Below are 17,971 nucleotides of genomic sequence, written 5' to 3'. Positions count from 1 at the left end.
ACTCAGAAATCCGCCTGCCTCTGCCTCCCAAGTGCTGGGATTAAAGGCGAGCGCCACCACCGCCCAGCCAGATTCCTTTTTTCCATCTGTACGAAAGCGGTGTTTCTGCTCTGCACAGAAAATGGTCCGTTACTATTAACAGTCTTATCTCAGAGGCAAGGCTGATGGCCTCAGCTGGTAAGGAGTCTTTCCTCGATAGCTCCCTAAAGCCGGCCCTCAGATCCCAGAAGAAAACACTGGGTATGGTGGTGTAGCCCGGGAGGCAGGGGCAGGTGAATCTCTATGGCTAACTAGCTAGCCTAGAGGAGTGGGTGAACTCCTGGCAAATGAGACCCTGACTCATAAAAGGTGGGTGGTATCTGGGAGGAACAATACCCAAGGCTGTCCTCACCTCCACACAATCCCAGCAGAGACTCCCGGGAGGGCCCCATCCCTGACATCGAGTACTTCCTCCTCTCTCCCATCTCCCTAGGACAGATTTTTATGTGGGAAGGTGGAACCGGAGCGAGGGACTACTTTGGTTCTAAGTTACCTAATACTTATTCAGGGTAGATCTTTAACAAAGACTCTCTAGGACTCACACAGACATCAGTACATTCACTTTCAAGACTGGAGACTCGCATTATCCAGGCAGCGTCGCTTACCCAAAATGCTTAGGAGCAGACAGGTTTCGGAATTCAGACTTTCAATCTGAACCCGACAACCCGCGTGAAGGTCGGAGAGAACTACCTTTACAAAAGTGTCCTCTAGCCTTCACTTTCACACCACAGCGTGTGTGCCATACCCTGCCTCCCCTAATGATAAGAAAATAAGGTAGAAAGCTTCCAGTCTCGGGGTGTTTAGATTGCCGGATGCACCGACTTTACCACTCACACCTATTGTCCCTGTTCCGGCACGGATGCATCCCCTACCTGTATGAGTTCTTCTGTGTGCTTTCAAGTGTGAGCTCTTAGTGTAGACCTTATTGCACCCATCATAGTCGCATCTGTGTATCCTGCGCTTCCTCTGGGTATCCGGGGATTCCACAGGTAGAGGTCTCTTCCCAGGCTGCACGATGACGGAAGGATGGTTCCTATTGAAGTCAAGATTAAATGCAAAACATTGAGTGAAGGTGCTTCCCTTTCCTCAGTCTACAAAAAATAAAAAAGCATTTACAACATCGGGCAAAAACAAACAAAAACCCCCAACGAAATAAAAAATAAGAATAAGACCAATAAAAAAAAAAGAATTAGCTGTTCAACCCAAGAAGCGCTGCTTTTATATTCATTCAACAAACATGTAGCGAGCACCTACCATGAGCCAGGCACTGTGCTTGGCACCGGGACACAAAGATGAATAAAAACAGGGTTCCTGCCCTCGAGGAGCTCACACTCTAGGGGGAGACAGACATGGAGATAAGTAATGACAGCAAGAAGGTTAGGTGCTCTGCTGATGGGGGAGCCGCGTGCGTGCGTGCGTGCGTGCGTGCGTGCGTGCGTGCGTGCGTGCGTGCGTGCGGGGAGAGGCTCTCGGCGCATGTCAGGTACTTCTCAGGGCAGCACCGGGTTTCCCATGGGCTGTCTGATTTTCAATTTTCTTGAAGGAAACATGTAAACAGTCAAACCCCTACTTCTTAGGCAGACAAGCTGCTCTACAGATCTATATTCTATCCTTCCTCTCAATATCTCTTTTTAATGATCGCTGACTGACACTTGGTTTTCATTGGCTCTTTCAAAGGAAGTCCGTCATTGTTGTCTACAGCACAATCTTTCAGCGCCAGTGTGGCTCTAGCGTGAGGAAGGGTTCCAGCACTCATTAGTGATGTGAGGGAGGGCGGTGTCACCTGATGCCCTTCCCACCTTCTCTCACACTTGTCCAAGGGCTCTTAAGCCACAAGGGCAGTTGGGAAAAAGTGTGGCGTTTTTTGCAAACCCTTTCCTGCTGTCTACCAAGTCAGCGAAGAGTTCTAGTTTGCCCATTCCCTACTTGATGCAAGCGTATGCAGCTGGCCTCTGACTGAGCAAAAGGCGCCGCTCTCCAACTTGAATCTCTGGGTCCTGAAATATTCTAAAGGATGCATGGACGTGGGATCTGTGTGGGATTCTGAGATTTACGGAAATCAAAGTATGGTAAGGGCCTTTAAGAAGTGGCTGCCATAAAATTTTTTAGGATCAAAAAATTATGCATGCACATTTTTCTTTTTGGCTTGAGGTGACTAGTTAAATAATAAAACGTGAGTTCGTTTTGGAGCCGAATCCAGACAGATAAACTAAGACTTGACATAGACAGAGAAAAATGAACACGAAGCGGCGGGGGCGTGGCCAGGTGACTGGACCTTCCATCATACATACATATATATTTTTTTTTTAAATTTGAAACAAAACAAAACAAAAACAAAATAACCACAATGGAGAATAAGGTTTATTTGGCTTTTTCTTGTTAAGATGGAATAAGTCACTAAAAATCCTTCAGTAAAAAGGAAGTTATCTTTTTTTCCTTTGGAAAGTGCCAGGGAAGACTCAGTGGCCTATGTGTCTGGGACCCAGGCAGATAGCCCATGGCAAGTGGCTTTAGAAATCTTGTCCAAGGTTGAGAATCTAAATCATTTCAGCATAGTAATTACGACTGCATTTGCACTCTGTCACTGACGTCTCTGTGCCTCAATCTCCTCTGTGAGACGGGGGTGTTAATGCTACGGACTGAAAAGGCCGAGACTGCTCAGAGAACCACAGGACAGAGTTTGTGCCAGAGGTCAAATGACCAACAGAAAGCAGCCAGTACTCTAGGCTCAGGAGTACCCTGGCCCGCTGCACGGCCGCTGCACCTCACAGCTGTCCAATTCATGGGCAGTTTTCTGGATGTTTCAAAGCTGCTCTAAAAGGTGGTGGCGCATGCCTTTAATCCCAGCACTTGGGAGGCAGAGGCAGGCGGATTTCTGAGTTCGAGGCCAGCCTGGTCTACAGAGTGAGTTCCAGGGCAGCCAGGGCTACACAGAGAAATCCTGTCTCGAAAAACCAAAAAACTATCAAGCTAGTGTCTATTGGAAAATGGGACAGTGTGACGGTATAGGTTAAAGGCAGACATAGATGAAGGGTTTTGGCAACCTCAGTCTTTGGCCTTTCAGCACTCATTTCCAAAGAGATCCAAACAAGCATAGACCAGCTACTATGTAGCAGATACCTTGCTCTGAGTTAAAACGGCCCTGCCTGAGTCTGCATCCTTATGCCCTCTCCCGTGTTTCTGGTCTCCCATTTTCCTGTTCTAAATGCAGCCTGACGAAGGTAACACACATGGAATGGCATTTTTAAGATTTGATTTTATATTTTGCTGTACCTTTGAATGCATTTAAAAATGATGCTAAAGCTGTAGTTCTGGATCAAGCAAATGGGTTTCCAAGCTGTGAAGCCTACGCCTAGGCAGCTGGGTTTCAAGGCTGGTGTTGCCGAGGGCCAGGCTCACTGCAATGTTCTAGGTACTTGGCTTCAAGCAATTCTTTCCTGGCTAATGTGTTCTATGTGGGCTGCTACTGGGCCCACTCCAAGACATTACTTAATCCCATCTGTGAAAGAATTACAGAGTGCATGTTCCACTGTGGCTAATCTACAGGGGGGTTTCTTTTTTCTTTCTTTTCTTTTTTTTGAGGAGAAAAATGCATCATCTTAGGTCAGCATAAAATAAGCACATTACTCACTAAGCATTTAAAAGCCTCTAGCAGTGAGACCACTAAAGGAATATTACTTGAAATGGAAGTCTACCTCTCTCTCTCTCTCTCTTTCTCTCTCTCTCCAGGTCTCATGTAGCTCAGGCTGGCTTAAATGCCTGATCCTCCTGCCTCTCCTATGTTGGGATCACAGGCATATCCTACCACCCCTAGCTGGAAACAACATTTTCTTTTAAGCAGTATTTAAAGAATGGGAGACTGCTTTCAAAGATATTCCCACAATGTCTCACATTTTAATTTGTAATGTAAGACTAGTCCTCTGCTATCTACTGGCCGATTACACAGGGAGAATGCTCAGAGAGACAGAGCTCAAAGCAGGTCCCCTGTGTCAAGAGTGGGACTGTGGGTGTATTGGGTGTACCTTAACTAAGGTGTTGGCTCATCAGTTCTCCATCTACTCTGAATAAAAGGACTCACTTGAAACACCTGGAGCTCAGCATGATGATTCATGCTTGCAACCCTGATAATCAGGAGGCTGAGGTGGACAGGTCAGCCTGGGCCGCACACACCAAGACCCTGTCTTTAAACAAGAGCAGACAAAAACCCTAGCACCGAACTTCTAAGGGGAAGTACTGTGCAACTATGAAAAAGGAGAGCATGGGCCTCCTTACTGATGCTGCAGCTGAGATGAAGAGCCACCCTTCTCATCCACTAGGGACTATATATAATGCCACATTTATGTCATCATCCCTAGGCCAAAAGCTCAGCGTTGTGATACGGTCACACATAAGCCGCCGAGAATGCCACACAAACCAGAGGTGGGTGTGACTGCAGTAGATCTAAAGTCACCTGCAACAGCTTCTGTAAAGGCGGGGGAAGTCACACCCTACCGTTGAGCTGTGTGACAGGAGAGGAGGAGGTAAGACAGGAAAGGCAGGCAGAACATTTCCTAAAGCTGGAGAGAAGGTGGTGTGGGAGAAGGATGATGTGAAGGACCTTGCAGAGGCAATGGTGTGGATGCTGACGCTGTTCCAATGCATTGGCTGGACCCAATGCAGAAGCACTATTGAGTTGGTACAAGAGTAATTACAACAACAACAACAACAACAAAAGAGACAGAGGACGTGGGCAGTGAGAATAAGCTGAAGTACAGCACCTGGGTCAAAGCCATCTTCCCAGAGGCTGCTCTCCCCCCAGGGTCAAACCACGAATGACTTAACCATATGAGGTACCATCCTGTCCAAGCAGAGGCTCAGATACTGGCCAAGGCAGAGCATCCTTCTCCTGGCTTGCAGCTCTGCAAGTGAGGAGAGGCTCCAAGGGCAGCCATGATTTAAGACTACAGATTTCAATCTGTAGACCAGGCTAGCCTCGAACTCAGAGATCCACTGGCCTCTGCCTCCCAAGTGCTGGGATTAAAGGCGTGCACCACCACTGCCCGGCAATAGAAGACATTTTCAATAACACACTTTACTGTGCTAAGTGACAACTGTGGGTAAGGGGGTGGGACAGCTTCTGTTTGACATGGGACAACTTTTGGTTGTTCAAGCTGCTGGGAACATCAAATCCAATCATGAAAACACTATAGATCCCATATGGATGGCAAAAGAAACACAACAACAACAACAAAAGGTTCATGTGGTCACCTTGGGGGACCCACTGGGTGAGGTTGACACAACTGTTGTAGATACGGTCCATGTTGTTCTTGGAGACTGTCTTGGCCACGGTTAACTGAGGCACCACCCCAGTGATGCCACACAAAAGAGGATGTCCCTGGTCATCCACAGCACATCACACGTTTGCAATTCCATGCTTTATTCCGGGTCCCCAGGTGCACGCCACTCCAAAACCCCAGGTCTGCCTAATTATACTTACTCTTGCAACAGCGCTTGCGGGGGGGACACTGAGTTCATTAAAGGGGGTGACATTTCTTCGGGGTAATAGTCAGTCCTCTGTGGCTCAATTCCAGGTTCTATTTTAATTTTTTTCTGTAATATGGGCTTCTCATATGATTCAATGACAGGTACTAAAAAATAAAAAATAGAAAAATCATTCTACACACCACGTATCCATTTCAACTTGCAAAAGCTCACCTCATGGCTTCTAGTGACTACATTTCTGTATGTGTATTTCTTCGTCTCTGGCAAGGACTCAATTTGTGAGCCACCCTCCCTTCTTTTGAAGCAGACAGAGGGCCCTGTGACTCAAGATGACTGTCCATGACAAAATCTGGCTATCCCCACAGTCCCCTCTGTAGGGTTGACAAACAGGTGGCTTTTAAGAGCCATTAGCAGCCCGATCAGAAAGTACTTAAATGTCCTTTGTGCCCAGGACTGTATTGGTACTCAGTAAATCAAAGTATAAAATACACTGTGAAAGTAACTAATGGTTGGACGCTCTCCCAATACCAACACTTCAAAGCAAAAACAGAAAGAACTGCCCGGGACAGGCCAGGATGTCCTTTTGAGAATATAATAGCTCTGCCGGATGTCCTCACCAGACTCCTGGCAGAGATGCCAGTCTACTAAGCAGGTGCTGGGTGTAGGGGCATGGCAGAATTTACCTGGCATGCCGCTGTTTGAATTGTCCATCTCTTCTGACAAGGAGACCATAAGAGGCTGCTGCAGGTGGCTTGTGTACATAAAAGGGACAGGCTGGACCACGACAGGCTGGATGACAGGGAGGATGCCCGGGCTCCGGATTCCATGTCTGGATAGCGCAGCTGCCATCACAGGCGGCATAGACAGTGGTACTCCGAAGGACTGCACTCCAGGAGAAGGGGGTGAGTATTTCTTAATGGGCGGGCTGGAGGAGGGCATGCTGAGCCCCGGCGATGCTCTCCGGTGGGATGGGAATTTCAGAGAGGAAGGCGAGCCGCCCGCAGAGGGTGGGGAGCCCCGCTTGTTCACAGTGAGATCCACTGGCTCCACCTGTATCCCGTGAGTGAGGCCTTCTGGGGTCTGGAAGAACTTGTCAGGTAAAGGTGTGGAGTAAATGACCCCGTATTTGTTGGGCTTCATCGATTCTATGTAATTCGATGGATAGGACTATGAGAAACGGGAAAAAGAAATGGAAAAGTATAAGGAGACATACTTTATAGATCTAGAGGTGTGTGATCCCCCAAAAAGCTATAGGAGAGATGGTTTAGCAATCTCTAGAAAGTAAGGTTGCGGGCTGGAGAGATGGCTCAGTGGTTAAGAGCACCACTGACTGCTCTTCCAAAGGTCCCAAGTTCAAATCCCAGCAACTATATGGTAATTCACAACCATCCGTAACAAATCTGACGCCCTCTTCTGGTGTGTCTGAAGACAGCTACAGTGTACTTACATATAATAAATAAATGAATCCTTTAAAAAAAAAAGAAAGAAAAAGGTTGCTGGGCCCCAAGAAAAACTGAAAATTGAATTCATAATTTTCTTTTTTCTTTTTCTTTTTTTGCCAGGGTGGCATGGGGGTCGAGACGGAGTTTCTCCATATAGCCCTGGCTGTCCTGGAAGTCACTCTGTAGACCAGGCTGGCCTCAAACTTAGAAATCCACCTGCCTATGCCTCCCAAGTGCTGGGATTAAAGGTGTGCACCACCATGCTCAGCACACTATTCATTCTGAGCTTCTCTGGCTATGGCTTTGACTGGGATTACTCTTGGGCTCACACTCTTTCTTCTCTGGGTCAGACAGGCTCAGTCTCTGCCTGGCTATGATCTGCAATTGTTTTCCCTTACAGAAGTGACTCTCTGGACCCAGTACCAGCAAAGCACCCAAGAATGGGAAACCAGACCATGAGACTTGCAGTGATGGGCTGACTCGCTCTGAGATGGGAAGATCCTGGTTGACGGATGCTGAGGTGGTAATACAAGATAACCTATGTAATCCTCTTCAGTTCACCCACGACACACGGGGTTGCCCTAGGAGAGCGAGCGCTCCAGCCCTTTATGCGGGAGATGTACACCATGGCTGTAAGACTCCTAACTCTAAGATCCCAGTGCACCCAAGGATGGCTAGGCACACTGTTGGGAATACTGATTGAGCATCTAGGGGGAGCAGCAGCCTAAGATGGCAAAGACTGTCACCTTTCTAGCAAAGTCTTAAGTGACAGAGACAAAGAGTAAAAAGATGAGCTGAAAGTTAAAAAAAAAAAAAAAAAAAAGACTTCCAATACTGTGCAGAAATATGCAAAGGAATAAGACCAGAAAGTGCAAGACACAAGGTTTCTGCGACAGCTTTCAGCAGGGGTAGAAGGGTGAATAATGACCATTCTAGATCTCATTTCCTCCCTCCTTTTAATGAATTAGAGACAGGATCTGACTCTATAGCCCAGGCTGGCTTTGAACTTGTAGCAATCCTCCTGCCTCTGCCTCCAAGTGTTGATCTGTGCCAGCATACGCAGCTCTCTTCCTTTCTTTAGAACTAGCCATACCCACCGAGTGTGGTGGCGCACGCCTTTAATCCCAGCACTTGGGAGGCAGAGGCAGGCAGATTTCTGAGTTCGAGGCCAGCCTGGTCTACAGAGTGAGTTCCAGGACAGCCAGGGCTACACAGAGAAACCCTGTCTCAAAAAAACAAAAACAAAAACAAAAAAAAAAAAGAACTAGCCATACCCAGCCAAGTATGTATCCCAAGGCAAGAGGTCCAGTTTATACAGCAACATGAACGTTAAGCCTATTGAAATTTAGTTAAAATAGGTGTTATTAAAAGAACAAGGCTCACTTAAAAATTAAGTCAGACATTATACCAAGAGGATCTCAATAATTAACTCAGGGAGACTCTTTGTGTGCTTTAATTCTCCAAAGGACACAGCTCCGGAGGGAGGCAAGACTTCAGGAAATGGACAGAGGGCTGCAATGTGTCATGTGGCATCTTCCTCCTCCCAGCCCTGCTCCTCCCAGACCTCCCACTGACCTAGATTTTAAGGACCACAGTCACTGGCAGCTGAATGGGACAGAGTAAGGGACAACCTTCCGTTGCTGTCACTGCTGGATTTTCTATCCGTGGCATGAACTTAGAATTCAGGCAGAACCTGAGGGATTTGAAAATTTAACAATATCCTCAGGGTTCTCAAAGTCATCAGGGAAGAAAAAAAGCCACTCATCAAGCTGAGTTTAACACACAGTGTGCATCTTCTATATGTGATTAGCACAAATGGATGGCCCTCTCCTCTACACTGCCTTCAAGTCTCCAAAGACCCAGGCTAGGTGTAGGGAGGTACTCTGGGACAGACACTCAACCCTATTAACTATTAGGTCCATAATTAACTATTTCCAGTTCAACTGCCCCACAAAAGGATGAAGAAATACAGTCCTTCCTTGGCTCACAGGCAAGTCTGAGAATCTTCCCTAAGCCAGGTTTAAGTATTTGGGTGGGGCACGCAACCTAAAGCAGTGGCTGGCACATCAGGTGTGACTTGTGACTTCCATTAAGCTACGTCGGTCTAGACCACGCCTGTCTTCTAAGTACACAGGTGTGGCTCACAGGCAGGTCCCAAATACACATCAGAAGCCAGTGTTGGATCAAAAAATAAAAATAAAAATATCCTCTGAGCATTGGCAGGTGTGGATGGACCCCACAACGTCCTCCGCCGTGTCTTCTATAACATAGCTGTCCAAAGATGAGACTCATGCAAAGATCTACCAGCTCCACCCCAGCTGTCTCTTTTCTTCTGTTGAGCTGTGCAGCGTGTGTCCACACCTCTGCGGCCTGTGTGTATGTGCTGACTGCTGCTTGTCACTAGAATGTGAGGCAAGAGCTTCATATGTTCTCAATGACGGTCTGGGATGAATTAACCTGCTTTCTGCAGGTCTTCGATCCCGGCAAGGCTGGGGCAAAGCCAATACTTTTGACTACTGAAGATATGGGGATTGGGTGGGAGGAGGGGAGCCTGGTCACTCCCCCAGAGGTCTCGCTATTTACAAAGTGAGACTTTCCAGTCTTGTATTTTATTAGGAACAGCTTTGAAGAGTTCTCTTCACAAGACAGTAAGTGGGTGGGACAACTGACAGGAACAGGAAGTCTCTGCTGCTGATGAACATGAAAACAAGGGGCATCTGTGACGGGCTACTTAGGAGTCCTCAGACCACAGGTGGGGCTGTGTGCACAGGAAGGCGGAAGGCGTGGCCCGTTCATAAACACTTGCTCTGGGCTCAGCAAATGCTCTGAGGCAAACAGAAGGCTTTCTGTCCACCTGGCCCAGGAAAACCACCAAGGGTTCTGCTGGGACAGAACGGGGGAAATGACTGGTTTTAGGTACTTCTCAAAGTACAGGGAGTCTGCTGGGTGACAAGATTCACCAGAAGAAAAAGAAAAAGAGAAGAGAAAAAAAAGGTAATTTAGAGAAAGATTAAAAAGTATTTTTTTCCCCTTCAATTTGTTTCCTTTCTGACTGCCCGAATCCGAAAGAACCCTAGTTTCCAATCTTTTCCCTAAGGCCTTTCAATCATTTGTACAGACTTTAACACAGTTTATGTTTCAGTAAAAGAATGGTGTTTCTTCACTTTTTCTGAACTATGACAAAAAATATCAATTAATGAGACTGCTTTGGCTAGGATTTTCTTTTGAAGAGGAAAAGGTGGTAGTGGGGACTGACAACAGAGATACGGACAGACACAACAACCTTAGCATGGTTTTGTGTGTGTGTGTTGGGATTAAATAAAAAAAATTCTTAGGCTGGAGAGATGGCTCAGCAGTTCAAAGCACTGACTGCTCTTCCGAAGGTCCTGAGTTCAAATCCCAGCAACCACATGGTGGCTCACAACCATCCATAATGAGATCTGACGCCCTCTTCTGGAGTGTCTGAAGACAGCTACAGTGTACTTAGATATTATTATTAATAATAATAGTAATAAATCAATCTTTAAAAAAATATTGAGACTGAAGAGATGACTCAGTGTTGAGAGCACTGGTTGATCTTGCAGAGGGCTCAGGTTTGGTTCCCAGCACCCACACGGCAGCTAGCCACTGTCTGCAACTCCAGTTCTAGGAGATCCAATGCCCTTTTCTGGCCTCCTCAGGCACTGTATGTGTTGACACACTCAATTCTAGCACACAGAAGGCTGAGGCAGGAGAACTGCCATGAGTTAAGGGCAGTATGGGATACACAGCAAGGCTCTGTCTCAAACGAAACAAAAGCTTACAAGTGTTCTAAACTGCTGTTAACATGCACTTTCTGACTCCTCCAGTTCTTCCTAGCAGGGCCAGGGAGATGAAATTTGAAGACCTGACAGCATACACTGAAGGTCTTTTTACTCCCTGCACAGTAAGGCCTAAGGGTAACTTTTGGAGCTAGAGTGAAATGCTGTGTCATGTGACCACCAGCACACAAAGGACAGAGAGATAACAAAATTACAAAATTACTCTTACAAAATACTCTTATATATTTCAATTTATGTGTGTGTTGATTTTGTTTGGTTTTGTTTTATTGGTCAACTTGACACCAATAAGGGCACCTGGGAAGAGGGACTTCAACTGAGAAACAGTTGTCTCTCTTAGACTGGCCTGTAGGCAAGTCTCTGGGGCATTTTCTTGACTAATGATTGATGTGAGAGGAATCACCCTTGGGTCAGTGGTTCTCGGTTTATGTTAGAGTTAGCTCTTGAGCAAGCCAGTAAGCAGAGCTCCTCTAAGGTGTCTGCGTCAGGCCTCTGCCCAGGATTTTCTCAGTGATGGAGTGTGACCTGGAGCTGTAAGATGAAATATACCATTTCCTTCCCACGTTGCTTTTGGTCATGGTGTTAATTCCAGCAGGGGAAAGCAAACTGACACAAAAGACTAGTTACAGTGGCCTAATGCATAGAATAAAAATTAATTTCCTTTTCTTTCCCCCCCAGTTAAGCACACTTTCCTGGGTTATCTCACACTGACCTCATAATGTGGGTCCTTGCATTAATTGAGATTGGGTTCATGAGCCGTACTTTCGTGCCTGATTAAGAACACTGGATGTGCATCAGTCAAAAGTATCACTGATGGCCACATGCCACGCCATTTAGAAACGTGATATTTTCCAGTAGAGATTCAGATGTGGCTATCTTTTAACTTTCATATTTCCGGAAGATGATCACGAAACAGCTGAGAGAAAGAGGGCTGAAGGAGTGCGCAGCAAAGCCTTAGCCCAATGCCTTCACCCTTCCTAATGCCGTGACCCTTTAATACCGTTCCTCATGCTGTGGGGACCCCCAACCGTAACATTACTTAGTTGCTACTTCATAACTGTAATTTTCACTGGTATGTAATGTATGTAATTGTAATGTAAGTACCTGATATACAGGATATCTCAACCCCACAAAGGGGTCGATACCCAAAGGTTGAGAATCACTGTCTTAGAAGAAAAGTCTGCTTTTTTTTTTTTTTAAAAGAATATAATTTTAATTGTTCAACTGTTACACTCAGGCACATGATAACTGCATTACCTGGCTATTGTGCTAGAATGTAAATATTATTTCCTTAAAGATGCTCTCACTGACTTTTTGTTACAGGCAATAGTAAACACATCATGAGCTTAGTAATAAATATCCATGGTAACTGAGTCCCAAGCACCTTGGAGTGACCCTGTCTGTGTCTTGTATAAGTGTTTCTGGCAGGACCTTCCATAGCCAGTGCATAAGGATGATCTAATTTTGCAAGCGTGTCATTCCCAACCTTCAGATACACATCCAGGCCAAGATTTTTTTCCCCTTGTGAATATTTTCCAAACCCATGGAAGAAAAGAGCCGGGCGGACTGGGAGCACTGCCTTGTTAGTCAGTGTCTGCTAAACCACATCCTCATGTCTAAACTGCTCCCGCTCTGAAAAGTCGGGCACCTCCTTGTCACCTGTGTCTCATCTGCATGGCCCTAGGACCTACACAGACACCTGGGCCACGTCTTAGTCCCCTGGTGTCTGAGTAGTACTACAGTCCGGCTCTCAAGAGGGGCTGACTAAGCACTAAGGCTTAGAAAGAGACTGTAGATGTAATTCCCACCCAGCCACACACTCTTCCAAGTGAAATACGATCTGGTCTTCCTGCCAAGTCCCCTCTCTGGCAGGCTTCTCCTCAAGCCATTCTTCCTGGAGCCGAAGTCCCATATGGCTTCTGTCGATGCTTTCTGTCTTCCTCTTTTTGTTTTGTTTTTTTTTTTTAAATCACTTTGTTTTCAATGTGTTTTACACATACATTTGTGAACTTACTTTCCTTGTGAACAGATCGGCCTACGGTTGACCCTGTCTAGGGGTGTGGGGGTAGTGACACCTCGCTTACTACTGGGGGCTTTGAGAAACACCACCTGTCAAACAAGAAGCACTTTACGAACCAAGCAGAGCACACGATGTTATCAGTTAAGAGAGGTGATTAGTTTAGGGAAGCTTACCACGGAGATGGGGTCCATGGCCTCTTGCTTGACAGGGACCGGGTCAAACATGAGCATCCTTTCAGTTATGCCTTCTAGGGTGTTCTGATGTCTGGCCTAGAAAACACAACAGCAGAGGCCTGGTCTTAATACTGAGGTCACATAAACTAAGAAAACGAAAACCCCCCTTTACCTCTTAGCTTCACTCCATCTTCTCTCTCCCTTTCCATACCTACTATGAAGAAGATGCCCTTTCTCATAATTAAAACCAGGCCTCCCAGGCAGGATTAAGTGAAAGCGGCATTGCTAATACAGCTACACAAACCCTGACATTTCTGGAACAATATGTACAGCCTCTTCTGCCAGGAAACCTTGCATGGCATCGCTGGGCAGCTCAGCAGAAGATCCGCCCCATCCCTGTGCTCATCAGAAGAACAGAGTGAGGAAGAAACCCAGAGGCCACCACCGCTGACTCCTGTTTGAACCCTCCAAACCCTGTTTAAGTGGGTATGCAGTACACACACTGTGCAGTACCTGTATGGTCACTTAATTCTATATTGATGTACTGACTCAAAGCATCACACACTGCTCTGTGACAAGATCAGTTTAAATTGTCACCTTCAGTCAAGTGTGGCAGTGCACACTGTTTACACCAGCACCGGGGAGGCAAAGGTAGGAGGGTCTCTGTGAGTTTGAGGCCAGCCTCATCTGCAAGTTAAGTTGAGGACAGTGAGGGCTGCACAGAGAAACCCTGTCTCAAAACAAAACACACCACCTTTGCTTAGAAACAGGGGCTAATGACCTAGCCCAGCAGGCAAATGCCTCTGCTGCTAAGCCTGGCCACCACACTTACCGCAACACAGAGAATGAGCAAGCTGCCCTCTATTTTGCAAGCCTGTATATAGGCTCGTGCGTATAAAAACATTGTTGCACCCTTATGCTTCCAAAATGTTCACTACTAGTAGAAATAGCACCAACACTTGGTACTTGTATCCTGCACAGTTTAATTCTTATGACAAATTCTCTAAAAGAGAATTCTTTGCCTTCTTTTTGATGGTCTCCCACGACACATCGTTTTTCTTTGAGTTACTGAGGCTGAACGTTTTTCATCTTTATTTGCCATGTACATTTCTTTGAGAATAGTACACCTGGGTCTTGAGACATACCCCCGCCCACAACCCTGTCTTCTGGACACATTTCCTAAATTAGCTTGCTGTCTAGTGAAGACAATGCCTACCTTGAGCTTGTCCTGCTCTGCCAGCTGTGACCAGACTTCACCCAGCTGCAGCGCCTTACTATCCCATCTTGGTTTATATGCTTAGCGCTTTGACTCTAGGCAAGGTCTTTACAGGTCCCTCTGGTTTGAGTGGCTTAAATGAACTTTCTCCTGAGAAGTGGTAAACTCAATCACTAGGAAGACTGAGAGAGGGGGACTCCCACAAGTTTGGGGCTAGCCTGGGCTACACAGCAAGACACTGTCTCAGAAAACTAAAAGCCCTGTGGAGGCTGCAGAGATGGCTCAGTGGCTAAGAATACATAACTGCTCTTACATTGGAGTGGCTCACAATCACCTATAACCTCAGCCCTAGGGGACCCATGGACTCCATGGGCACCCTCTCCATGGGCACCCTCTCCATGGGCACCCTCTCCATGGGCACTTGCATTCACCTGGCCCTAGCCACACATAGAAACATAATTTCAAATAAGAATAAAATCCTTAAAAGAAGTTCCGGGTTCAAGAGTCTTTGCATCTTCTACTCAGTATGGAGAATGCACATGTGTCCTAGCGGGTTACATTAAGATATTCACATACAAGCATGGATGGCTCTTGTCCTTCAGCATGTCTATGGAATCTCTTTAACTTTCATGGCAGCATGTAAATTGTACCCACCAATACAAGGCCCCGATTTCACAACTAATTGTCCTATACCTTAGGATGTATAATAATCTGCAAATACAATGTGACACCAGGTATTTAGCATGTAGCACCATGCTAAACTCCATGGTGCCATTACCCTCTAAGTATCCCAGCAAAAGATAAAATGACAGCAAAAACAAGACAAAACCAAACAAAACCCACAAAACAAAACTGAGTGATCGTATTAGGATGAAAGGAAAGCTGTTGTGTTTTGCCATCTAATAACTGGTCCTAATTGAGCAACTACACACACAGGTAAGGCCCTAGGACCTGTCCGTGCTCCACCCTTAGAGAAGAAAGGTTTATCTCCTGCTATCTTTAGAGACCAGAAAGCTAGCAGACAGGTGTTCTGCTCCCATTGATAAGGTCGGACAGTTTAGCAGCTTCCTACCAACACCTCAGTCTTTTAACAGGAGTTCGCTCTTGAAATCTATCCCATAAGATGCTTATCTTGGCTCTCACATTCCCAGGTGTGGAAGGAAGGAGGTGTGAGGCTTTAGACCTCAGGCGGCAGCCTAACCCCGCCCCGGCAGCCTAATCCCACCCTGACAGCCTAACCATGCCCCAGCGCCCTAACCACACCCCGACGAGGCAATACTTCTCACAGGAAGGATGCAGACCACACCCCTTTCAAGTTAAGGGATCCTTTTCCCTCTGAATTACTATCTCCACAGATGTGCAGTTTTTGGATTTGTGGTACGTACTACACACACACACACACACACACCCGACAACATTTATTGGTTTCAAACCCCAGAGCAATATATAAAGCAAGATAAATGATGCCTGGAAGCCTCAACTATTAATAAGAGCCTCTAGGGGAATCCAGGTGAGGTGGTATATGCTTGGTGGTAGATACTTTTATCTCGGCACTCAGGATAAAGCTGATGCAAGAGGATACCTCAAGTTCAAGGCCATTCTGAGAGTTGGGAGCAGGGGCTGACTTCGCATAACAGTGTGATGGTGTTTAAGTTCATTAAGTCTATTGTTAAAAGTTTAAACATAACAATAGGGAGAGGAGAAAACAGAACACACCAATACACATCAGACTGCCCGTTCAAGACAACAGCAGCATTTCCTCTGTACCAATCGCCCTGCTTTAGGCTTTATGGATTCTGGTGAGGAACCCAGGGAAGGGGGGTACAACTCTTGGCAGAATAGCTTGCCTAACACCACAAGGCCCTGGGTTTCAATACCTCATACTTTTGAATTAAAGTTAATATTTAAATCAGGAAAGAATGAGTACAGCACTACCACAGTGCCGTCCATGTTAAGAATGGGGATCTTTAAAGTTGGTTGGCAGTCACTCTTAATCCAGGGACAGTGCACTGCAGTTATCATTATCCTTTTTTAAAAGGTCGTTTTTCTTCTTTTGAAAAAGAGTCTCACAATTTATAGCCTCGGCTGACCTAGAGCTCCACCTGCCTCCCAAGTGCTAGACTGACAGATGCATACTACTACACCTCCTTCATTTCTTAAAAGGGATTCTGAAACCACCAACAATCCCTGTAGAAAGTCTTTTACTTACCACCCTGGCAGCAATTCTAAAGAGAACCAGTAGGTGGCGGACGAAAACAGGCTATGGAGCCTTAAGACGCTGGCAGAAGATTGGCGTTGTACCAGCCAGCCTCAGGGTCTTTAAAACCTTGTGGGTTTTAACCAAGCTGAGGAATCCTATTAACCACTTTATGTAGGCACTGCAGAAATGAGAAAGCCTCAAATGTGGTTGTTTCTCTATATCTTAGTTCTGTTTAGCTAAACACTCTCAATCTGAATTAGGCAATGACAGGGAAAAAAACCAGCATGGGGTCAAAACTTATTTTTGTTTTTAGAAGTTACTGAGCTGCTTAAAAAAAAAAAAACCAACAATATAGGAAAATCAGTTTTCCCCCAAATAATTTCCCATAATTGGAACAACTGGGTCATTTTGTGGGGAAGAGCTCATAAAACCTAATTTTCATTTAAAAGTGATGTCCCTCCCCTCTTCTACTTTTGACTGCAGATTATCAAACCAAGGATCAGGTTTCTGTCAGCATGTAACTTTAGAATTATATATTAGAAGCCTGGAGAATCATTTAGGTGACTTCTAGAAATGATACAATCCTGCAGTCTGTGAGGCTCACGGTACAACTACTTCATGGGGGGGGAGGGGAATGAATGGGGGCGGAGGGTGAACAGAGGAGTCAAGAGTTCTCACTTTGTTGAGGACAAAGCAAGACTTGCCTAACGTTCTCTCTTTTCTCTTCCCCACCTGGCCCCTTAAAGGCTTGTCCCAATTACCTGCTTCCCTCAAAGGGGACCTCAACCAGGTGTCCAGAGAACAGACTATTAGACAACCCCACAAGCAGCAATCAGCGAGTACCTTTTTCACTCCCAAGCATACGAATTTTCAAAAGAGGAAGTAAGTATATTACTGGTCCCCACCCTCACTCTCCAAAGGAACTGCCAGGGTAAAGATCTGGGCTCGCTGTGTATCTTGGCCAGGAGAGCAAACACCGTCCCTGGAGCTGAACTTCCTTTCTCGAGAAACCTTTCTTTAGATTTCCTTAACAAACTCTCTGAGCGCTCGCAGGACTAGTACTACAGGAAGTACCATGCAATGGCCTGGCCAGAAACGCAGAGGGGCAGGCACCCTAAGCCAGGCTTGCTTAGCGGTGCTGGCACCTACCTTGGAAGGTTGGAAGGGTGTCCAGTTTTCACACCACCCAAGGACTCACCCACCTCACTCTTCCACTGTTGACCTGAACAGAATTTCACTGGATAGTTCCGACTCTTTGCCTCTCATCAATTATTTCTGCATTACGTGTTTGGTAAAAGGGAGAAGTTCATTATTTGGTTTCAGATGGGATGCAGTGACTCTGGGAGCCAGCGATTTGCCCTCCCCTCTCTGTGAACAAGCCACCCAATTTTACTTTTCTGCCTCCACCCATCGGCTCCACCCCATGGAGAGTTGCCAGGGCGAGTCCAACTTGTCCAAACAGGACATAGCTTCAGATAAGATTCTGCCCACACCCTGTACTTCGGAAAGACCAAGTGAAGCAATTGATTTTACATGTAAATAAGGACAGGTGGAAAGGCAGCAACCGAGTAGGATCTCTCCT

At 46.2% G+C, this 17,971-nt stretch overlaps 1 protein-coding gene across 3 annotated transcripts in view; it reads right to left on the bottom strand.

The window, feature by feature from the left end:
- Klf3 (Kruppel like factor 3) overlaps window positions 1-17,971 on the bottom strand; it is a 32,787-nt gene that overhangs the window by 6,026 nt on the left and 8,790 nt on the right. The window contains exons 1-5 of one of the 3 annotated variants that reach the window (XM_031342396.1): window positions 17,539-17,763; window positions 12,974-13,069; window positions 6,204-6,687; window positions 5,516-5,666; window positions 912-1,072 (exon numbers count right to left, since the gene is read on the bottom strand). In XM_031342396.1, coding sequence (XP_031198256.1) covers window positions 912-1,072; window positions 5,516-5,666; window positions 6,204-6,687; window positions 12,974-13,030 — 853 coding nt within the window. In that variant the 5' untranslated portion in view covers window positions 13,031-13,069; window positions 17,539-17,763. Of the gene's footprint in view, window positions 1-911; window positions 1,073-5,515; window positions 5,667-6,203; window positions 6,688-12,973; window positions 13,070-17,538; window positions 17,764-17,971 lie in introns of those variants that run through there. The other 2 variants (XM_031342397.1, XM_031342395.1) reach the window with 2 other exon arrangements.

This window comes from Mastomys coucha, unplaced genomic scaffold, assembly GCF_008632895.1.
Source record: "Mastomys coucha isolate ucsf_1 unplaced genomic scaffold, UCSF_Mcou_1 pScaffold22, whole genome shotgun sequence".
Lineage (NCBI taxonomy): Eukaryota > Metazoa > Chordata > Mammalia > Rodentia > Muridae > Mastomys > Mastomys coucha.
This window is presented reverse-complemented; position numbering and strand designations above follow the sequence as displayed.